The sequence below is a fragment of the Pristiophorus japonicus genome, chromosome 20 (assembly GCF_044704955.1).
Source record: "Pristiophorus japonicus isolate sPriJap1 chromosome 20, sPriJap1.hap1, whole genome shotgun sequence".
NCBI classification, from domain to species: domain Eukaryota; kingdom Metazoa; phylum Chordata; class Chondrichthyes; family Pristiophoridae; genus Pristiophorus; species Pristiophorus japonicus.
The window spans coordinates 8,257,206-8,281,851 of record NC_091996.1 but is presented as its reverse complement, the minus strand read 5'-3'; the positions used below and the strand labels follow the sequence as shown (position 1 = coordinate 8,281,851).

Here is a 24,646-nt window from a genome sequence, read left to right as displayed (position 1 = left end):
TCAGGTAGTGCATTCCAGATCGTAACTCGTTGCATTAAAAAAATTCTTCTCATTTTTCCCCTGGTTCTTTTGCCAATTATCTTAAATCTGTGTCCTCTGGTTACTGACTCTTCTGCCACTGGAAACAGTTTCTCCCTACTCTATCAAAACCATTCATAATTTTGAACACCTCAATTAAATCGCCCCTTAACCTTCTCTTCTCTAAGGAGAACAGCTCCAGTTTCTGTAGTCTCTACTCATAGCTGAAGTCCCTCATCCCTGGTCCCTAGAATGGTGAGGCCATGGAGGGATTTGAAAGCAAGGATGAGAATTTTACAATTGAGGTGTTGCTTATAAGGGAGCCAATGTATGTCAGCGAGCACAGGGGTGATGGGTGAGCGGAACTTGGTGCGAATTAGGACACGGGCTGCAGAATTTTGGATGACCTCAACTTTGCGTAGGGTAGAATGTGGGAGGCCAGCAAGACTGCGGTGGAATAGTCGGGTCCAGAGGTAACAAAGGCATGGATGCGGATCTCAGCAGTGGATGAGCTGAGGCAAGGGCGGAGTTGGATGACGTTATGGAGGTGGAAATAATCTTAACCAACATGGACTGCATGGCATGAGAGTTTGTGTCCAGTTTTGACCCTGGCGATCAACAAAGTTTTAAAAGACCCTCACCAAAATCTTGAATGAACAGAGAGTTACAAGTTGGTGAGGAGGAAAAGAAGTGCTTTTTAAGGAAACATAGAAACATAGAAAATAGGTGCAGGAGTAGGCCATTCAGCCCTTCTAGCCTGCACCGCCATTCAATGAGTTCATGGCTGAACATGCAACTTCAGTACCCCATTCCTGCTTTCTCGCCATACCCCTTGATCCCCCTAGTAGTAAGGACTACATCTAACTCCTTTTTGAATATATTTAGTGAATTGGCCTCAACAACTTTCTGTGGTAGAGAATTCCACAGGTTCACCACTCTCTGGGTGAAGAAGTTTCTCCTCATCTCGGTCCTAAATGGCTTACCCCTTATCCTTAGGATAAGAGGAAGCCATACTTATTCCAGGCAACTCTAACAATGGAGCGATGTGGGGTTTCCATTGCGGGTCAGAGGCCAAAAATGTCAACAGAAGAAGAATGAATAAGGACGGAGTCAACAAAGGTATGGGGTAATAACTGCTAGTTGGACCTGCAATAATCATGAAGAAATCACCTTTTCAATAATTGAAAGAAGTGAGATTTTCGCTGCCCTATTCAAGAGCATGGATATCAAACTGCATCAGTACAAGAACTGCACTGTGAAAGGAATGGTCCGAAGGCATGCATAGAATCATAGAAATTTACAGCACGGAAGGAGGCCATTTCGACCCATCATGTCGCATGTATTCTGCAGGAAGTGGGGAAAAATGCAAATTGAATCTTCAGCAAAAGGATCAATGGATACATGGCAGGCAGCTTTGTCTCAGCACCATCCCCACCTAAAAATGCCGTGCTAGCAGGCCCAATATCATATGGGGGATTGACACTCATTCTGACGTTTGGCAATTAGGCAGCTGGAGCTGCAGCCAGGACCAGGTGGAGGCCTCACTAATATATGGAAATTGGGGTCAAATGACGCAGTTAAACCCAATGCCATTTTTGTTCCTGTCCGTGTTGCCACTGCCAGTTCCTTTATCTGACCACAAACCCTGGGTGGGAGAAGTGGGAGGGTGGCCATTGCCAGCGGCATTTAAAGGGATCATTGGCGGCAGTAATTGAAAGCTGGAAACAGCTCTGGCACACATTCTTACTGCAGCTGCCTGTGTGTTTTGAGCCTTTGATTTGCCACTGTAGGCGATGCAAGCATCTTTCCCTGCCACTATAAACCACTGCTCCCTTTTACTCCCAGCGCTTCCACCCCTCCTCTGTAAGGTAACGCTGCAGGCAAATCTAAATCGGTCCCACTGCATTTCCTGTCCTGCCCTGTCCATCAGTGAGTTGTCTACAGGGTGCACAATTAGCAATGGCAGCTTGCCAATCTAACGTCAATGAGACACAACCATGAAAATTGCTTTGGCAACTCCCTTGGACAAGTAGATGCAGACATCCTGCCCAGTGCCCACTCATGAGCCTAACATTGGCCATGACTTGCATCAATTTTTTTGGAATAAGTTGTTTTTTCTGGTGTAAGTTTAAAAAATGCCATTTTCCCCCAAAATTTGCTCCAGAGTAAGTCAGTTAGGTACGATTTATTTTTAGGTCAGTTTTTTTTTTCAAAAGGGGGCGTTCCCAGACACTTACGACAGTTTTGGCCAATTATACCACTTTGGCCAGCAAAACCTTACTCCAAATCGACTGAGATCAACGTATGTGCCAGCTCTGAAAAACCTTGCAGGAAGTGAAGAAAAAGCAGCGCACATTCGGCAGACATGGGAAGGGAACTGGAGAGGACCTCAACAACCAAGCACCCAACATTGCAAGGAAAAGCTCAAACAATTAAAATACTAATAACTAATAAAAATGAAGTAAATCCTACTGGAGAAATGCGAGCTGCTGGCCGCGATGTCACGGGGGCGGGGTGGGGGGGGGGGGGGGGGTATAGCCAGAGAGAGAGAGATGCTGGTATACAAAACACTCTTTCTCCCCCACTCATCCCCCGCCCAAAACTCTCCTCTCCACCCCCCCCCCCATACAATCTTTCTCTTCCCCTCTCCCATTCACTCTTTCTCTCCTCCTCCCCCCACCACAAACTCTCCTCCTTCCCCCTCCCCCTCCCCCCCAGTCAAAAGTCTCAAGCACAGCCACTAAATAAAAAATAGAACCGCAGTCCTACCTCGCCCGGGAACTCAGCAGGCCAGCCGGCCGGTGCGGGATGCCACACAGCCAGGGATAGGGTGCGGCGAGATCAGGCATCCCTTCAGCCGGGAATAGGGGCTGCGAGCATCAGGTCCTGCTCACAGCCCTCAGGACGTGCTGGGAGGGCAGGAATATGCGCGCAGCTCTCACTGAGCATGTGTGCAGGTGCCGGCAGTGCTTTCTGCCCTGGCCTGTTGCTCCGTCCCCCCCTTCAGTCTTCACGCCACGACTCCGGGGACTCGGAAGAGCGGCCAGGAGTCAAAGTCGGCGCGCTTCAGATCAGTACGCCAAAAAAACGGCTTGGGAAATGTTGGGCTCAATATACGCAAGTAACAAAAATCACCCCTATTATGAATGGAGGTGATTACTGAAATCACGAAGGAGCAATGTGAGCGAACATGCCCCTATGAAACACCTATGGTGTTAAAGGTCTATAGAAAGACTTTCAAGAATTCAATCAATGATCAAAGTTCACTGGACAAATATATGTTGATGAATCCAGCTTGAAATACCCCAGCCTATCCCATATGCACTAACCCTAACTCTAATGCACCAACTCTAACCATAACCTATATGGACTATCCCTAACTCTAACGCAGTATCCCTAACCCTAACCCATATGCACTTACCCAACATGTCAGCCATGGCTCAGTGCGCAGCACTCTCGCACCCTGAGTCAAAAGGTTGCGGGTTCAAATCCCGCTCCAGAGATTTGAGCACAAAAATCTAGGCTGACACTTCAGTGCAGTGCTGAGGGACTGCTGCACTGTCGGAGGGTACCGTCTTTCGGATGTGACATTAATCCAAGGTACTGTCTGCTCTCTCAGGTGGATGTAAAAGATCCCATGGCACTATTTCAAAGTAGAGCAGTGGAGTTATCCCTGGTGTCCTGGCCAATATTTATCCCTTAATCAACATCACTAAAACAAATTATCTGATCATCACCACATTGTTGGTTGTGGGAGCTTGCTGTGCACAATTGACTGCTGCATTTCCTACATTACAATAGTGACCACTTCAAAAAATACTTCATTGGCTGTAAAGCACTTTTGGACGTCAGGTGGTCATGAAAGAAAGACACTATAGAAATGCATGTCTTTTTTTTTCTTCTTCTTTTAACCCCAACCCTAACCAGGCCAGTCCTCCCACTACCAACCCTGCAAGCTCTTTCTGTCCCAAATACAAAAAGTAGTTTTCTCTGTTCCAGCTACAATCAGCAATCCTCCAGTTCATAAACCTCCTGTCCAGCTATTATCAATAACCTTGTGTTTCTCCTTTTCAAATGCAATGAGCATCCTTTTGCCTCTGCCACAAGTACAATCAGAAGCTTTCCAGCTTTTACACTGTTCCCGCCATAGCAGCAATACCCTGGCCTTGGCTACCATTTTCCCCAAGTTGTAGCAAGCTGGCATCTGCCTTGCACACTTCTAACTCAATCAACAGGTCCCTCCTCTATGCCGCCACAATCTATAAATCGCTAGACTCACAGACTGGTGTTCTCTCAGCTACAATATTGCCCTCTTTTAATCTTTTATCCCACACTGCAACCACCATATATTAATTATTGTAACTGCAAACAGAACTGAAGCACCCAACGTCTTATGCAAACTTTGCTCCCGTTTGAGGCTGTTGGCTATTAGATTCTCAACTCGGTGGTAACATTCAAGCCAAACCCTCAATGGGCCGTGTTTAGATGTACCTGATTGTAATGTGTTTGCTTCATGTTTTCTGAATTCATAGCAACATATTGCTATTAAGAACGAGTTGATTTATTAGCAAAGGTTTAACAATCACACTACACATTACCAGTTCATCCACTAGGCTCACAACTGCATACCTCATTGTGGATGACCTAGAACCAACTGACTGGGTTTTTTTTTGAGTCTTGTGAGCATCTTGTGACTGGCTAAGCCACTCACAATGCAACAGCTCTACAATATTTTGGTTCAAATTTTAAAGTCAAATACCCTCTTTTAGTAATGGCATAAATACCCACTAATTTCCAAATTAACTGGGAACTTTAAACGGTCAAATTAAATTAAAATTCTGTTCCCGGGGGTGATGATGCACTCCAGTCCCTTCGGCGCCCACCTCTCGCGGAAGGCTGCGAGCATACCGGTGGACACCGCGTGCTCCATCTCCAGGGACACCCTGGCCGAATGTAACCGCAGAAGAGAGATAGGCAGTCAGGCTGAACAACCCCCTCTACTGCCCGCTGCCTGGACCAGTTACTCACAGGTATATACGTTACACTGACCAAGTGTACAATGAACAATTCCAACTTCATTGATCATTTCATTCGAAGGAAAAACTTGCCTCCATACGGTGAAACAGGAATTATGGTTATGTATGTTGCTTTCTATCTTTTTAAACAAGCAATTATTATCATGTAACTATAGTCCATACTGCTAATCAGATGGGTGACTTTAGAAAGTCATTATTTAGAAATGAACAGTGACACAGTTGGGAATATATACACTATTTGGACTGCATGGTTGCTAATGGGAAACTTTATTTTTATATAAGAGTGAATCTAGCCCAGATGTACAGTAAAGAAGTATTACTGTCATTGATAGAGGAACTTGTTGGTTTATTTAATATTGATATATTAGGGCGCAATTCCATTTTAACCTCAAAACAACAATGAGAAAATCTAATTTAGACCAATGATTAATAAACAACAGGAGAGAGGCCACATTGAAAAGTCATAATTATATTTTAAAGTCCTATTTAAGTTAATTAGTGGTACTTTATGTTATAATGTCCTTTCACCCTATGGCACAGGCACAAAACTAATCCAAAGAAAGGAGTGACTGGTGTTAATGGGCTACGTGATAAGATGTGCATAGTATTAATCCAATCATAGAATCATAGAATGGTTACAACACAGAAGGAGGCCATTCGGCCCATCGAGCCTGTGCTGGCTCTCTGCAAGAGCATTTCAGCTAGTCCCACTCCACCGCCCTTTCCCTGTGGTCTTGCAATTTTTTTTCCTTCAGTTACTTATCTAATTCCCTTTTAAAAGCCATGATTGAATCTGCCTCCACCACCCTTTCAGGCCGTGTATTCCAGATCCTAACCACTCACTGTGCAAAAAAGTTTTCCTTCTTGTCTCCTTTGTTTTTTTTGCCAATCACCTTAAATCTGTGTCCTCTGGTTCTCAACTCTTCCGCCAATGGGAACAGTTTCGCTCTATCTACTCTGCCTAGACCCCTCATGATTTTGAGCATCTCTGTCAAATCTCCTATCAACCTTCTCTGCTCCAAGGAGAACAAGCCCAGCTTCTCCAGTCCACCCCTGTAACTGAAGTCCCTCATCCCTGGAACCGTTCTCATAAATCTTTTCCACATCCTCTAAGGCCTTGAAGGTGCGAATTTACAGTAGGAAAGTAGTTTTAAATTTGGGTATTGAGAAGCATTAATTTAGCCGAATTGGCAATTAGTCAATTTACTAGATACGCACTAGATAAAATTGCTCAAAGGTCTCCAAAGAGTAAATTGTGTTGGAAATGGGAATGTTAAATAACAGCAACAACTGTAGCAAGGTTTTATGACGTGTTATCAGAAAAAGTTTGTATTGCAGCTGCCCAGTGGGGTATCTGATTTGGGAGCACTTCATGCCTTTCACTGCTTAGAATATGTAGGAAGTTCATTTCCCAGTGGAACTAAGGACCTGTTCTCATAAAATTTGATTTTTTTCCCCCCATTTTACTGCTTTATTTGATGTTGCTAAAGGCTAATACAAGCCGTAGACTTTAACTGTCTCATCGCTGTTCTTGGCAGGGTGACATGGGGCGTCTGGGAAAGATGGGCTTGTCTGGACGACGAGGACCGAAGGTGAGATGGTTTATTCCAAATCTTTTTGTGTTAATTGATCTGACCCTGAGCGATTGTTTCTGTGCCAGATTATGTTGTTGACCAGTGGCTGAAATTCCTTCTGTCAATTATTTTAGCAAAGAAAGTTGCAAATTTTTCAGTAACGTTATTGATGGGCGGAAGCCGATGTTACTACATGTCAAAAATAATAGGTTAAAGTTACCAGTCATAATTCTGTCTGGCAATAATGTGTGTTTGGGTGCCGATGGATTTTTCAATGCAAATATTAAAAATATATAAGATTTGTAACTTTGATTATATGGAATTATGTAAATTCTTGTGCATTTAAAAAATATATTTAGCACAATAAAGGTATAGAAAATTATTTATACAGATATCAAATAATACAAATAATGTGAAAGTTTTAGAAAAATGATTCAAGTGCTAAAGGGTTAAATAGTGTTGCTTTCCCTCTATAATCTGAATATGTATTTGATCTGTTGCCAGAACAGAATTTGTGGCAAGAATCAAAAACAGCTCATGCTATTTTGAACACTTTATATATGGCCCTATGGGTGTGTACGAGGTGCGCACGCGGCCATAGGGGCCCTACAAGTTCCGAGTTTAAGGTGTGTGAAGGGCATGCGCCCAAACCCGGAACTTGCGATCTGTCAAGAATCCTATTTGCCCAACTTCTGCCCAGCAAATGCCCTTGAAATTCTTATGACTGATAAAAGCAGGCGTAAGGCCCCTGCTTTTATCAGCGTAAGACTTTTAAAGGACTGAAAAATAAAAAATTTTCGATAATTTAAACATTTAAAATCCTGTTAAATAAGGTAAGTTTATTTTTCAAAAAATTAAATTTTATTTTAAATAATGAATTAAATTCCATTTTGATTAGTTTTAAATATGTGATGTTTTTTTCAAATTTATTTTAAGTGCTTGTGTGTTTTGGGGGGATATTCCCAATCATATTTGTGGTGGTTCTGTATATATGGAACTCACCACAGTATGAAAGGTGATCCCGCTATTTTGATTGGTTGGGCCGGACCTCGTGATCCCAGTGATGCATTCAAAGCACCTACATCCTTGAAATTCGCGGGTCTCGATGCAGGCCTTCGCGGAGAGGCCCACGACCACCAGTCTCTGTACCTCCAGGACCACCAGGTGGATTTGTAGCTACAGAGAGGGAGCGAAGGATTGGTCCAGGGAAGGGATCATGGGGGGCTCGGTCAGGGATTGGGGATTGGCGGGGATGGGGGGCGCCGAGGTCGGCCGGAGGATCGGCAGTGGGAAAAGAGGATCGGGGCTGGACACCGGAAGACTGTGACCGGCCTCAGCATCATCTGTTTTTTAATGGGAAAATTCCGGCAAAAGAATGGGCATCATGTAATTTTAATATAACCACCCAATTGTCTTTCATTAGGCTAAACGAAACAGCCATTCGTGTTGGTTTAAAGTTGTGAAGTATTTTGATGTATACCACTACACCTTCTATACAAATTTCCATGATATTGGTCGCCCTGAGTATACATACTGCAGGTAGTATTGTGTAGGCTTTTCTTGTTGTTTAGCCAAGTGTCAGATATAAACAGAAACTCATGACCACGTTAAAAAGTCTTCAATTATGTTAATTAAAAAACTGGTGTGGGTATAAAGCAATTCTTTATTTTATACTCATGCTAGCTTGGAGGACTTTTACTCCCTTATAAACTGAGGCTCAATAAACTTTTTTATGGGGTGTGTTGGAATCATGAAAAACACAGACAAAATGCTGTTCAGTTGCATAATGTGTGGGATACAACTTCTGTAAACCATGTAGGAAATTGGTATGTTTGTCGAAGTACATCACTATCATCAAGACTGCCTATTTCCACCTCTGTGACATCGCCCGACTCAGACCGTGCTCAAACTCTCATTCATGCCTTTGTTACCTTTAGACTTGACACTTCCAATGTTCACCTGGCCGGCCTCCCATCTTCCACCCTCCATAAACGTGAGGTCATCCAAAACTCTGCTGCCCGTATCCTAACTCGGACCAAGTCCCGTTCACCCATCACCCCTGTGCTCGTTGACCTACATTGGCTTTTGGTGAAGCAACTAAGCAATGCCTCGATTTCAAAATTCTCATCCTTGTTTTCAAATCCCTCCATGACCTCACCACATCCCCCCCCCCCCCACCCCACCCCCCACCCCCCACCCATCTCTGTAACCTCCTCCAGCCCTACAAACCTCTGAGATCCCAGCGCTCCTCTAATTACGGCCTCTTGAGCATCGCTGATTTTAATTGCTCCACCATTGTCAGCCGTGCCTTCCGCTGCCTAGGCCCTAAGCACTGAAATTCCCTGCCTAAACCTCTCCGCCTCTCTACCTCACTTTCCTCCTTTTAGACCCTCCTTAAAATCTACCTCTTTGACTAAGCTTTTTGGTTATTTGCCCTAATATCCTGTTATGTGGCTGGGTGTCAAATTTTATTTGATAACTCTCCTGTAAAAGGCTTTGTGGAGTTTTACTCGGTTAAGGGCGCTATATAGGTACAAGTTGTTATATAATAACTGACCTCGCTGAGTGTTACTCTGTGAACCTTTGTTAAATAAGTGACATTGGGGTTGAATTTCTGCGAGCATCACATGCCATAACTTCAGCGGCAGCACCATGAGAAATCCTGTTTCTTCAAAGTTTCTGCAGATCATTCGTTAAGGTTAGGGCAAACCATCAGGAAATTCAATCCCATTATTTGGTGCTTTTTAACATTTTAATGATTTGCACCTTAACATTGAACACATTCAGGAACCTGACATCCACATATCTCTAATATGTGTCTTTTTCTTGTTGACTAAACTTTCTGCTTGTTTTCCTAGGGGCTGATGGGGAACCCTGGAGAACTAGGACTGAAAGGTGATAAGGTGATCTGAATACTCCCTTATTGCACTGTGATGTAATATTAAAACTCCCTTCCAGCACCTGAGTTTGATATTTCCTTATTGCACTGTGATGTAATATTAATATTTTCAAAACACTGTGTCTATTGCTCTCTTTCATAATACTCCCTTACTGCACTGAATTACTATAACCATGTATGCTCATTTATTGCACTCATTTAGAAATAATGGTTTCTCGCACCTTTGGTCTAATGTTAATTCTCCCTCTAGCATGGAGTTTAATCCCCCATCACTACTTGTGATTTAGCTTTCATACTTTTTTAAGCACTGAATTTCATAAATTTTTAACAAAAACAATATTTAATACTCCTTTATTGCACTGTAGTACAGTATTAATCCGTGTTAGGATGAGTTAACAATCCTTTGTAGCCCATAATTTAGGTACCTTTTGCTACACACCACTCCTATTCAAGGAGGTAGACAAGCAACTTGCTGATACCACTCTATAACTGTGCACTGAGTTGCACAACAGTACCTCAGAATGATTTACTCACCATTTTTAAACATGGTCCTTCGCTTTCACTCATTGAGGAAGTACTTGCCCTCTACTGGGAACGGTCCTGATGGCACGGCCAAGTTTGGGAACTCAATCTGTAGGAAATTATGGGTTAAAAAGTCACAAGTTACCCTTCTGTGGCACAACATGTTGGACCATCAGTGTGCTGTGTCAGGCTTCAAGCATCCTTGCCGCTAGACACTACTGTCTGGTAGGTCTAATATGCCCTTTGAACATCCATTCGATTATCATCCACTGGGAACGGGTAATCACGGCTCGTCCTCACATTTGTTCCTCCTCATACTCATTTCATTTCTTGTTTTTTCTTTTAATATGATTGTTCTAGTGCTTTATATATTGTTCCTCCCCAAGATAACCATGTGCCTTTATATTAATTTCTTCTTGGGCAAAGGTATTAGTGCTGTCATTTTTTAGATAAAGAATTTATGCAACTCATTCCTGTCTATGTCACGTTGCGTACCCTGAAACTGTACAATATAAGTAACCACACTTTCTATTTAATGCACTGCAGTATAATGGAAAATGTAACGAGATTTGTACATTTGAAGTTTATTTAAACAATACAGCTGTTAAGGAAATATTCTTCACACATTATTCTAAATATAGTTAACAGTCTCCCGCAGTAAACAGATGTCTTTTATAAATACTTTGTGTACTGAAAACAATTTTTTTTTTTTAATTTTGCGTGCTGGAGTTTAATCTTCATATCAGCCCAGCAGGCAAAGAAAGACTGATTAAATTGCATAACATCACCATAAGGATACTTTTGCTGTGTTTGCCTCAGCAATATGTATAAACATTTCTGAGATAGGCTAAAATACATAGCCCTGGTTAGACCACACCTGGATTACCGTGTTCAGTTCTGTGCACCACACCTTAGGAAGGATATATTGGCCTTGGAGGGAGTGCAGTGTAGGTTTACCAGAATGATAAACTAGGTTTGAATTCCCTGGAATTTAGACGGTTAAGGGGTGATTTGATTGAAGTTTTCAAGATATTAAGGGTAAATAGAGAGAAACTATTTCCGTTTGTTGGGGAATCCAAGACTAGAGTGCATAATGTAAATGTTAGAGCCAGGAAACACTTCTACACGCAGAGAGTGATAGAGGTTTGGAACTCTCTTCTGCAAACAGCATTTGAATGGCGGAATAGGCTCAAGGGGCGAAATTTGCATTTATTTGTTCACGAGACATGGGTGTCGCTGGCAGGGCCGGCATTTGTTGCCCATCCACTTGAACCACTGCAGTCCATGTGGTGAAGGTACTCCCACAGTGCTGGCTTTGTCATAGCGGTTTTGGTACAACTCAGTGGCTTGCTAGGCCATTTCAGAGGGCAGTTAAGAGTCAACCACATTGCTGTCACATATAGGCCAGACCGGGTAAGGATGGCACATTTCCTTCTCTGAAGGACATTTCTGAAGGACATTGGTGAACCAGTTGGGTTTTTCCGATAATCTGGTAGTTTCATGGTCGCCATTACTGACATTAGCTTTTTATGGCAGATTTATTTAATTAACTGAATTTAAATTACCCAACTGTCATGGTGGGATTTGAACTCGTGGCTCTAGATCATTAGTCCAGGCCTCTGGGTTATTGGTCAGTAACATTAGCACTATGCTACCGTACACCTAAATGGTCTACTGCTGTTCCTAAGTTCCATATATTCACAAGCTTTCATGGCTACATAGGTCCCTTCCTTGTGTTTATGAAATAAATGATTATAGGTATCATTTGTTTTCATGTTATATCTTTGAGTCTTACAAGATTTATTAGCCTGTATTTAGCACAATTATTCAAGGTCTTTATTAAATAACTATGACTAATTTATTACTTTAAGGAAAGTAATGTTCCATTTTGTTTGATTTGGGTTGAACATGTAATGATAAGCTTACAGTTGTTGCAACATATAAACACATTCATGAAGATTTCTCCTGATTGGCATTTCTTCTAAAATTCTTCTAAAATGAACATAGGAACATAAGAACATAAGAAGTAGGAGCAGGAGTAGGCAATACGGCCTCTCGAGCCTGCTCCACCATTTAATACGATCATGGCTGATCTGATCATGGACTCAGTTCCACTTCCCTGCCCGCTCCCCATAACCCTTTATTCCCTTATCGTTTAAGAAACTGTCTATTTCTGTCTTAAATTTATTCAATGTCCCAGCTTCCACAGCTCTCTGAGGCAGCGAATTCACAACCCTCTGAGAAAAGAAATTTCTCCTCATCTAAGTTTTAAATGGGCGGCCCCTTATTCTAAGATTATGCCCTCTAGTTCTAGTCTCCCCTATCAGTGGAAACATCCTCTCTGCATCCACCTTGTCAAGCCCCCTCATACGTTTCGATAAGATCACCCCCCATCCTTCTGAATTCCAATGAGTAGAGGCCCAACATACTCAACCTTTCTTCATAGTCAACCCCCTCATCTCCGGAATCAACCTAGTGAACCTTCTCTGAACAAAGCAAGTATATCCTTTCGTAAATATGGAAACCAAAACTGCACGCAGTATTCCAGGTGTGGCCTCACCAGTACCCTGTATAACTGTAGCAAGACTTCCCTGCTTTTATACTCCATCCCCTTTGTAATAAAGGCCAAGATTCCATTGGCCTTCCTGATCACTTGCTGTACCTGCATACTATCCTTTTGTGTTTCATGCACAAGTACCCCAGGTCCCGCTGTACTGCAGCACTTTGCAATATTTTTAATGTGACTACATGTTATGGCCAGAGCAATTCTTTCCCCAATGTTTTCATAGAATCATTAGCCCGTACCGGCTCTCTGCAAAAGCACTTCAGCTAGTCTCACTCCCCCGCCCTGCAAATTTTTCTCCTTCGGGTACTTATCCAATTCCATTTTGAAAGCCACGATTTAATCTGCCTCCATCACCCTTTCAGGCAGTGCATTCCAGATCCTAACCACTCGCTGCGTAAAAAATGTTTCCCTCAAGTCGCCTTTGGTTCTTTTGCCAATCACCTTAACTCTGTGTCCTCTGGTTCTTGACCCATCCGCCAATGGGAACAGTTTCTCTCTATCTACTCTGCCTAAACCCCTCATGATTTTGAACACCTCTATCAAATCTCCTCTCAACCTTCTCTGCTCTAAGGAGAACAATCCCAGCTTCTCCAGTCTATCCACATAACTGAAGTCCCTCATCCCTGGAACCATTCTTGTAAATCTTTTCTGCACCCTCTCTAAGGCCTTCACATCCTTCCTAAAGTGCAATGCCCAGAGTTGGACACACTACTCCAGTTGAGGCTGAACCAGTATTTTTAATTGTTTTTATTCTATTAGCAACTCTTGATTTTGAAAAGTTGCAAAACGTAATAAATTTGAGTTATCTTTCATCCATCCACTGTTACAAATCAGCAATTTGTTATAGAAACCGCTCAATTTCCACTGAAAGTCCGCCAGTTTCTACAGTGGCCGACTGATCCACAAGACCAGTTTGATGACCCGGCAGCAAGTTCAAAATCTACCCCATTACATCGAGTCAGGGAGCTAGATTTGCTTCCAACAATTCACCGTAGATGGGTGAACTATAAATCAAATTAATTTCCTTTTCAGCTTTTTGTGGTATATCTGTAGCCTTTAACCAGCAGTATTAAACACATAATTATTTCATCTGTGATGGAACTGCACAAACCTTGAGCTAGCAATAATAAATACCGATCTTAAAAAGACCACTTAAAAGAGACTTAAGTCAAAGAATATCAGTACAGCAACAACTTGAGCAGTAGAGAGTGTTCTTCTAAGACTGAGAGTTCCTTTTATATGGTGATAGTCACCTGCCTGCAATTTACCTTTATGTTTGTGGTAATTGCCCTGTAATCATTTGAAAACTTCTTAAAAATACATATTTAATAGACGATGCACCCTTCTGTTTCAACACAAATATGCTGAAAAAACATGGCTTCAAAGAGTGTTTGTCAAGGACAAGCGAACCCATTCTTTTTGAATTGTTCATGAAAGAAAGGATTATCAGAAAAGGAAGGCTTTGAATTCCAAAACTTATAGAGGGCAAAAGAGCCACTCAGTTTCTAGTCAAAAACAAAATCCTGCAGATGCTGGAATTCGGAAATGAAAACTGAAAATGCTGGAAATACTCAGCATCTGTGGAGAGAGAGAGAGAGAGTTAACCTTTCCGGTCGATGACCTTTCTAGTCAGGTCTCATTATGAGAGAAACTCAGATTCAACTGCATTCTTCAGCTTTCAGCCAGAAAACATAGGATAACGTAGGATATACAACACAGAAACAGGCCATTTGGCTCAACCAGTACATGCCGGCGTTTATGCTCCACTCGAGCCTCCTCCTATCCTTCCTCATCTAAATCCATCAGCGTAACCCTCTATTCCCTTCTCCCTCATGTGCTTGTCTAGCCTCCCCCCTAAATGCATTTGTAGTATTCGCTTCAACCACTCCCTGTGGTAGTGAGTTCCACATTCTCACCACTCTTTGGGTAAACAATTTTCCTCTGAATTCCCGATTGGATTTCTTGCTGACTCTTATATTGATGGTCTCTAGTTATGCTCTTCCCCACAAGTGGAAACATTCCCTCTGTATCCACTATCAAAACCTTTCATAGTTTTAAAGACCTCTATTAGGTCACCCCTGAGCCGCCTTTTTTTCAAGAGAAAAGAGACCCAGTCTGTTCATTGTTTCTTGATAGATATACCCTCGCATTTCTGGTATCATCCTTGTAAATCTTCTCTGCACCCTCTCCAGTGCCTCTATATCCCTTTTATAAGATGGCGACCAGAACTGCACTAAGAGCTCTAAGTGTGATCTAACCAAGGTTTGAACGCAGTGGGTGATTCTGTAGTAGTGTAACATCTCATGCCCACTCCCCCCCTCCCCCCCGACCGCCAGCCCCCGTACCTGAGTTGTAACCGCAAGTCTCAAATCCACCCCTTCCCAAGGTGGTTAATTGATTGGCCATTTTGTAACAGTGGAGGTCTTCCATGGGGGAAGGCACGAGACTGCTGTGTTTGACAAACAGTATCAGTGTCTTCTATCAGTTGATTCACGTGAATAGATCTGTGATGGGTTTTTCCAGTTTGTCAGCAGAAGGATTGCTGAAGTTAAGAACCGATAAGGGGAAGTCCTATCGAAAAATTCAGCACAAATGTGTTGACAATACCTTGCCCTCGAAATGACCCTAAAATATGTTGTGAAATAAAGTTTTCTTTTGATTGCCTTGTATGTTGCAGGTATGGTAAAAAACGTTAGGGCCTAGAAATTTATCTTGGGCGGTGGTGCAGAGCGGGAGGGTATCGGGACAGCCGCCCGTTATATGCAGTGCCCAAGATTCAGTTCCATAGTGATCAGTGAATATCAGGTGCTGCGCATAGGAGCGGCCGATCCGATACCGCCCGCCTAGTGCCACCGGCCGAGACGAATTTCCAGGCCCTTGCGTGTTTTATTACAATCTTGTATAATTTTCATTCGGTGAGGAAAATTGCACTTTGGTTAAAGTTATTATAAGTGTACATTGTTCAAATTAAAGCAATATGCCTGTGGAAAATGTTCCAAACTTTGCACAACACAGGAGCATGTCACCACCAGATAATTCACTGCCGAGTGTTTTACAGATTGGTTTTTGCTGACTAAATTTCTGCACCGTACTGAATAGTGTGAAAGAGTATGAGGAAATTTTGTCATTTCACTGTTATCGCTGTAGCCTTAATGTGACATGGCAATGTTTCAATACTTTGCAGTTGTGCTGTGTCTATAGTGATGAGGCAAAGCCCTAAAACTGTGCTCTTGTACTGTGCTTCTGTTTAGAAAAAGCACTCTGACACTGGTATTTTACTGTGGGTCTGCAGTCACTGCACTGTTATGCTCCATTCAGAGTTGTGAAACAGTATCCTAAACTGAATCTAGAGTGATGAAGTAATACGCTGGCTTGTACAGTATGTTTAGAGTGACAGAGTAATGGTCTAACTGTGCTGTCTTGTTCATTATATTGAGATTGGTGAGGCAATGCTACAGATCTGTGCTGTTCTACTGTGCGTTTTGAGGGATGAGGCAATGCTCTAACACTATGCTGTCTTGTACTGTGAGTTTAGGGTGACGAGGGCATTCCAGGAATACCAGGAGAACCGGGTTTCCCTGGCGATAAGGTAAGTTTCTTGATAATTTGACAATAAGTGTAAACTTTGAAAATTCAACCTACTTCATTTCCAATGTATACCTGGTACTTAAAAAGCAAACATTGATTTCAGTAGAGGGTTCATAGTGGTATGAATATCGCCTCTTTCTTGCTGAGTATTCCCTGTTTTCCATCTTTTAACCACAGCGCATTCCTGTACAAATAAACTGCAATGCCATTTTCCTGTTGCTTTAGAGTAATTCACCTAAGGTACAAGAAAGAAAAGGCTGAGTAAGCGTTTGTTTCACTTATACAGCCACTTCACACCTGTAGCGGCTGCATTTATTTCCTTTTGTAATTAGTTGTGATCTTGACAAATGTACCAATATGTCGAGACGAGAGTTCAGATGTATTTTTGTTTCCGTTTTCTATCAGATTCAGATCTTTTGCATTTGAATCGCAATCCAAAAAAACATTTAACTATATTTTTTAAAAGCACTTAAATCAAAATGAAGATGGAGCAAGATGTGCTATTCACCAGAGAGAAACAGTGAGCTTCCCTATATTGCTAGGAAGATGCTGCTCATCCCTCAGAAGCCATGAACAGTCAGGAAAGCAATCAGGCAAGGCCTTCACAACCTGAAGATAACAGGAAAATGAGAAGTAAAATTACTGCATTTCATAGAACGTGCTGAGCGTGGCAGCTTAGCTATGCACACACCCCATCAAGAGGTTCAAATAGACAAGATGGCCTAGAATAATAGAATGGTTACAGCACAGAAGGAGGCCATTCAGCCCCTCGAGCCCATGCCGGCTCTCTACAAGAGCACTTCAGTCAGTTCCACTCCCCCGCCCCTTTTCCCGTAGCCGTGCATTTTCTTTTCCTTCAGATACTTATCCAATTGCCTCTTGAAAGCCACAATTGAGTCTGCCTCCACCACCCTATCAGACAGTGCATTCCAGATCCTAACCACTCGCTGCGTTAAAAGGTTTTTCCTCATTTTGCCTTTGATTCTTCTGCCAATCAACTTAAATCTATGTCCTCTGGTTCTCCGCCAATGGGAACAGTTTCTCTCTAGCTACTCTATCCAGACCCCCTCATAATTTTGAACATCTCTATCAAATCTCCTCTCAACCTTCTCTGCTCCAAGAAGAACAACCCCAGCTTCTCCAGTCTATCCACGTAACTGAAGTCCCTCATCCTTGGAACCGTTCTTGTAAATGAACTACGCCAGAATTTTGGACTCGACGGGATGAATTTTGACTTTGTGCGACAGTGTAAAACAGGTGATAGCGAATCGGCAGCTAGTTTTACATCTCAAATGGGATTTCCGAATCACTATCACTTGTTTTACACTGTCGCACAAAGTCGAGAACTACCCGATATGTTTATATTCTTTTTGTTCTCGGGATGTGGGCATCTCTGGCTAGGCCACTTTTAATTCCCATCCCTAGTTGACCTGAAAAGATGGAGGTGGCCCTTCTCTTTGAACTGCTGAAGTGCTTGTGGTGATGCTGTTTCCATAATAGTGTTAGGTAGGGAATTCCAATATATTGAGCTAGTGACGATGAAGGAACGATGATATGCGTCCAAATCAGGATGGTGTGTGGCCTGGAGGGAAACTGTGAGGTGGTGATGTTCTCACAACATTGTTGTTCTTGTGCTTCTTGGTGGTGGAAGTTGTAAAGGGGGGAAGCTGTTATCCGCAGTAACCTTGGTGAGCTGCTGCACTGCCTCCTGTAGATTATACGTACTGCAGCTGCGGTGTCCCAGTGGTGGAAGGAGTAGATACTGAGTCCAGTGGCTGGGACACTCGCCCATCCAGAGTGTTCCATCACACTCGTGACTTGAGCCTTGTAGACCGTGGAAAAGCTTTGAGGGGTCAGGAGGCGAGTGACAACCTCTCTCCTGCTCTTGTAACCAGCCACAGTGTTGATGTGGCTGGTCTAATTCAGCTTCTGGTCAATGATGACCCCCCAAGATGTTGATGGCAGAGAACTCGGCAATGATGGTGCAATTGAAGGTCAGGAGGAAATTGCCTTGGCTTTCTTTTGTTTGAGATGGTCAGTATCTGGCACTTAAGTGACACATCTGTTACCTGCCACTTATCTCCTCAAGCCTGACTGTTGGCAAGGGTTGGTTTATTATCAGAGGAGTTCTGACTGTATTTATACAGCCTGAGATGGTTTGGATGACTAAAATACAAAATAATAACAAACAGGCATCACGAGTATTCGTTTTGAACTATATTTACAAACAATTGTTACAGAAAAGGTTTTTCTGATCTTCCACCGTAAGATGTGAGATGATCAGAGGCCACAGTTTGGGAATGGGTCGATTGATGGAATTCACTAATGCTACCAGTTATAACTGCTCCTTCATAGACCACATCTTCATATAAATTGTATAAAATATAAACAAATGATTGTAATTCACATAATTGGATTAAGAAACCATCGAGATTTATCACAAATGCAGCCGTTTTCATGAATGGATGCCACACAGGCACGTTTTTGAAACTCTGAGTGGGATCCATATCAAAAATGTGCTGCAAGATTGTTTCCCTTTAAACTCTACTCTTTTCAGGAAAATCTGATGCTGACAAGTCAAGCTCAATTTGCAACTTTCACTCAGAGATGCCAACTTTTCAAAGTTGGCAAGCAAGAAGTTTTCCATGAATCTGTTTGTTTATAGGAGAGCTCGTGTCCAAATAGGTAAAACAGCTCTACAAGTTTTATTCAGTCAGGTCCCATATTCCGAGAAGCCTTGCTAAAAGTTATTGTCCTTTGGGTGCAAGGTCGGGCTGCGGAGTCATGAGATGTGCATGACACAGGAAGGACAAAGTTTGTGATTTCATCGTTCAACTGGCTCTGTGGAGGCTGAAAATCCACCTCAACATTGTCTTTTGATGAGGGATTGTTTTCTTAGTAGTATGTGATGGCACAGGAAATATTAAAGCATTCTTTCGACATAACCGATCCCAGAGGGAAAATTATTACTTTGAAATGAACTGTTTTGTTATAAATGTGAGCTCATTTTTTTTTCCTGGATGTCGTTGCTACTGGAATTTTGTAGCTGGTTTAATTTCATGTTTTTTTTTAAAAAAAGGAATTGCAAACAAATGCATCTGTATCATATAACAAGAAGATGAAAAAAAAGGGACATTAGTGGGGGGAGGGAAAAATACCAAAAGATATTAGCAGTACATTTTCATCTCACTGCTCTAAGGAATTTTATGCAGCGAACGGACAGAAGATTATGGCGGGCACATGCCTTGAATACACAATGTGCATCCCTGGCATGGAAAGCTCTACTGTAGGAGTGCTGAAGATTAAAATTACCCGTTAACAGTAAATATATTGATTACAGGTGTAAAATATATTTTCACACCCGTGTCACTGATTTTTTTCAAGTTCATTCACGGGATGTGGGCGTCGTTGGCATCGCCAGCATTTATTGCCCATCTCTAGTTGCCCTTGAGAAGGTGGTGGTGAGCCGCCTCCGTGTGGTGAGGTGTTCCCATACAGTACTCACTTTGTCGTAGCGGTTTAGTGCACCTGAGTGGCTTGCTGGGCCATTTCAGAGGGGCAGTTAAGAGTCAACCACATTGCTGTGGGTCTGGAGTAACGTATAGGCCAGACCGGGTAAGGGCAGCAGATTTCCTTCCTGAAAGGACATTAGAGAACCAGTTGGGTTTTTATGACAATCTGGTAGTTTCATGGTCACCATTACTGATACTAGCTTTTAAAAAAATTAACTGAATTTAAATTCCCCAGCTGCCGTGGTGAGATTTGAACTCACGTCTCTGGATTATTAGCCCGGGCCTCTGGATTACTGGTCCCATGGAGTTGCTCCAGTGCTGCTGGAAGGTTTAGTCCATTGCGTGCTGATACATTGAAAGTATACCAGTTGCAGTAGGAACTCTTTTGACCACATTACTTTTGTATTCTTAAAACTAGGATATTTTTAGTTTTGTTTAAAAGGAGATGCAATTGGATTAAGCTAATGACGTGATAATATCTGTTAATCAAAATAAACTGTTACTGCTGTGTTGCTCGCACCTCGTAATTCAAGAAGTGCACTTTGTGTTTTATGTCCCCGTGAGCACCGCCAGTACTGTATTTTCAAAGAGTAGGGACACATCTTCATCCCAGAGAGATTCAAACAATGTCATTTGAATATGTAGTAGAGATGTTTGTCTTTGCAGGGACAGGTCTGCAGTGCAGATATGAGAATCTATTCTGATCAAGTTGAAATATTGCTTGAATACAGGAAGTCCAGCAGAAAAGTGTTAAATTAGCTCCATATCAATAGAACTGTCCATTCAGCCGATGCTGCCCTTCTCCTTCCACTATTCAAGTATCACCACCTTCATGGATATTCCTCCTCAGATTGCTACACTCCTCAGATCGCTACACTCCTCGGCTAAGTTCCATGCGGATCAAACAGATTTATTAATATCGCCTTAGCTCTTAGTCATCTATCTGAAGAGCTATTGATCCAGTTCCGTTTTAAAGGTATCTACTGACCCAGAATCAAACCATTTTGCTACTAGTCTGCTCCACATATCCATTAGCCCCTTGGATGAAACATTACTTCTGATCTTTAATCTTGATGAGGACTGTGATTTTCTTTTTAAAATGTGCCCTCTAGTTGTGTGCTTACTTTCCAGATTATAATTTTTTTGAGTCAAATTCCTTTCCGTTTGCAAACAATTCATTCATTCATAGGCGGTCCCTCGAACGAGGAAGACTTGCTTCCGCAAAAGTTCACAGATGTTTCAATGAAGGACCCAATGTTCCAGTCCTGAACTCCAATTGAGGGGGTGGAAGATGCCTGTGCGTGAATCTTTTTTTAACGTGTGGTGACCGTTGCACACCAGCCACCACACGGGCTTGACAGAGCTAGGTCTTTATCCAGTGGCAAGGGTTGAACCAGGACAACTGGAGACCTGCTCTGCTGCACAGACCTAGTGCGCGCACATATCGCAGTGTGGGCTGGTCCGTGCTGCCCCTGGGCCCTCGGCTCTTCTGGGCCCCGTACCCGCATTCGCCACACCTTGGCCTACGATGTTCCAGGGCCCGATGCTCCAGCTCTATTTATAGCCCCGACCTGCAGTGGTGCTCTCTCGCAGGTCGGGGTGGCCCATGATTTTCCAGGGCCCGATGCTCCAGCTCTGTTTATAGCCCCGACCTGCGGTGGTGTTCTCACACAGGTCAGGGTGGCCCACAATGTTCCAGGGCCCGGTGCTCCAGCTCTAGCTCTATTTATAGTCCCAACCTGCAAACAATAGGTTCACATCATTCTCTTGGAAATCAGCTCAGTGAATCTAATGATCATTGAGCAGAGCGCTGTGATTGATAGCATAAGTAATTTGCGATAATTATATTACTCTGAATCGGCAAATCTGCTGTTGTCTTAGATTAAAGTACTGTTGTTTCACCCACAGGGTAACCCAGGGTTGCAGGGCATGCCTGGAATAAGGGGGAAACCCGGGATAGCTGTGAGTATCAAAATATTTCTCATTCTTTCAATTCTCCTTATTGGTGCATCTTTACAAATTGTTTGATGCATGAAAGATGCTTTATATTTTTCAGGTTCAGAAATTCCTAAATATGTGTAAAAGCACCTGCATTATATGTGTCCAGTTGGTGCAGTCTTAGTGTGAATGCTTAATATAATTGTGCTAAATTTCTGCCTCTGCTATTTTAGAGGTTCAAACCAAAATAGCTACAGCTTCTTGCCCATGTTTTCATTTGATGGAGGTGTTTAACATCATGAAGGGTTTAGATAGAGTAACTAAAGAGCTGAAGGGTCGAGAACCAGTAGACACAGATTTAAGGTGATTGGCAAAAGAAGCAGAGGGGACATGAGGAAAAGCTTTTTTACACAACGAGTCGTTAGGATTTGGAATGCACTGCCTGATGGGGTGGTGGATACAGATTCAATAGTCGCCTTCAAAATGGAATTGGATAAATACTTGAAGGAGAACAAATTTCAGGGATATGGGGAAAGAGTGAGGGAAGTGGGACTAACTGAATTGCTTTTCGAAAGAGTTGGCGCAGACGTGATGGGCCGAATGGCCTACTTCTGTGCTGTACTATTCTATACTTCTATTATAATTGAAGATTTATTCTGAATGGAACATTGTTTCACGTTATTTTTACATTGGTGTATTATCTAAATCATGCCATATGTAGCACATCATGGGGCGGTGGGGGGATTAGTCTGTAAGTGTAGTGCCATCATAAGTACTTCCCTTGTTAGCCTTACAACAGACCAACCCTCCCCATGGGCTAAACCCTCCCAGGACCCACCTAACTCTAAACCCCCCTCTGGTTTGGTTAGGGCACACTGACACCCCCTCACGTGCTTTCATAGATCGGTTGGTGAGCTCTCACCCAATCCGCCCTTCCTCGCACGCTGGCCCTTCCTCAGCAGTTCGACTCCATAGCCCCGTGCTTGGCTGAAGCATGCGAGGTCCAGGTTGAATTTGAAGTCCGCCGGGTTAGAGAAGTGAGGCTTCGTTCTCGGTCCTTACCCTCGAGGGGTGGGCAAACGTGCCTTCACGTAGGATGCGATAGAACGAAGATCGAGCTTACAAAATGCTCAACAATTATACTCCTGTTAATCCACAATTCTGGCTGGGTTTGGACTGCAGGTACAGCAGGAGCGGCGAGAGACTGTGGAGGGATATGATCGGGGCCCAGGAGCGGCGAGAAACTGTGGAGGGATGTGATCGGGGCCCAGGAGCGGCGTGAGTTCGGGGCCAGGGGCCCAGGGGCAGCACGGGCCAGTCCACACTGCGATATGTGTGTGCACTAGGTCCGTGCAGCAGAGCAGGTCTCCAGTCGTCTTGGAGCTGGACCAAGACCTAGCTCTGTCAAGTCCGTGTGGTGGCTGGGGTGCAACCGCCACCACACGTTAAAAAATCTATGCACAGGCATCTTCCACCCTTCAGGATGCAGTTCAGGACCTGGAATATCAGGTCCTTCATTGAAACACCTGTGAACTCATCCTTTTTTGGCGTGGAAGCAAGTCATCCTCGTTTCGAGGGACTGTCTGTGATGATGATCATCTTAAGTGCATTGAAAAATAATGTGTTTCATTTCACTACAAAGGTACTGCACACTTCCCCCATATGTGGCTGTGTTTCAGCATGTCATTTTGTTAAAGTGCAACATAATAGACGTTAGCAAAATTGAAGCCCATGGAATTAACAGGGCAGTGTGGAAACAACATTGGCTAAGAGACAGAAAGCAGAGAGTAGTGGTGACCATTGCTCATTTTGATATATATTAATGATCTGGACTTGGGTATACAGGACATCATTTCAAAGTTTGCAGATGACACAAAACTTGGAAATAGAATAAACAGTGAGAAGGATAATAACAGACTTCGGGAGGACATAGAAAGACTGGGGAAATGGGCAGACACATGGCAGATGCAATTTAATGCAAAGAAATGTGTAGTTATGCGTTTGGAAGGAAAAATGAGGAGAGGCATTATAAACTAAATGGTCCAATTTTAAAAGGGAAGCAGGAATAGTGAGGCTGGGGGTGCACATTACACAGATCTTTGAAGGGGATGAAGTTGATAAAGCTATTAAAAAAGCGTAAATAAAACATACAAAGCTAGGTGGAAATGTCAGTTGTGAGGAGGATGCAAAGAGGCTTCAAGGGGATATAGACAGGTTAAGTGAGTGGGCAGAAACATGGCAAATGGAATATAAAGTAGGGAAATGTGAAGTTATCCAATTTCGTAGGAAAAATAGAAAAGCAGAATATTTTTTTTAAAGGGTGAGAGATTGGGACATGTTGGTGTTCAGAGGGACCTGGGTGTCCTTGTACACCACTCACTGAATGTTAACATGCAGGTACAGCAAGCAATTAAGAAAGCAAATGGTATATTGGCCTTTATTGCAAGAGGATTTGAGTATAAGAGTAAAGATGCCTTACTGCAATTATATAGGGCCCTGGTGAGACCACACTTGGGGTATTGGTACAGGTTTGGTCTCCTTACCTAAGGAAGGTTATACATGTCATAGAGAGAGTGCAACAAAGGTTCATCAGACTGATTCCTGGGATGGGGGGATTGTCCTTTGAGGAGAGATTGAGTAGACTAGGCCTGTATTCTCTTTAGTTTAGAAGAATTAGAGGTGATCTTTTTGAAACATACAAAATTCTTACAGGGCTTGACAGGGTAGATGCAGGGAGGATGTTTCCCCTGGCTGAGGAGTCGAGAACCAGGGGTCACAGTTTCAGGATAAGGGGTCGGCCATTTAGGACTGAGATGAGGAGAAATTTCTTCAGAGGGTTGTGAATCTTTGGAATTCTCCACCCCAGAGGGTTGTGGATGCTCAGCCGTTGAGTATATTCAAAACAAGGATTACAAGATTTTTGGATATTGAGGGAATCAAAGGATATGGGGATAGTGCAGGAAAGTGGAGTTGAGGTGGAAGTTCAGCCATGA

At 42.9% G+C, this 24,646-nt stretch overlaps 1 protein-coding gene across 1 annotated transcript in view; it reads left to right on the top strand.

The window, feature by feature from the left end:
* The window catches only part of col27a1b (collagen, type XXVII, alpha 1b), a 740,056-nt gene that overhangs the window by 373,959 nt on the left and 341,451 nt on the right, over positions 1-24,646 (top strand). Inside the window, exons 15-18 of the mRNA XM_070863596.1 lie at positions 6,593-6,646; positions 9,487-9,531; positions 16,151-16,204; positions 21,624-21,677. Of these exons, the coding sequence (XP_070719697.1) occupies positions 6,593-6,646; positions 9,487-9,531; positions 16,151-16,204; positions 21,624-21,677 (207 nt within the window). The remainder of the gene's footprint in view (positions 1-6,592; positions 6,647-9,486; positions 9,532-16,150; positions 16,205-21,623; positions 21,678-24,646) is intronic.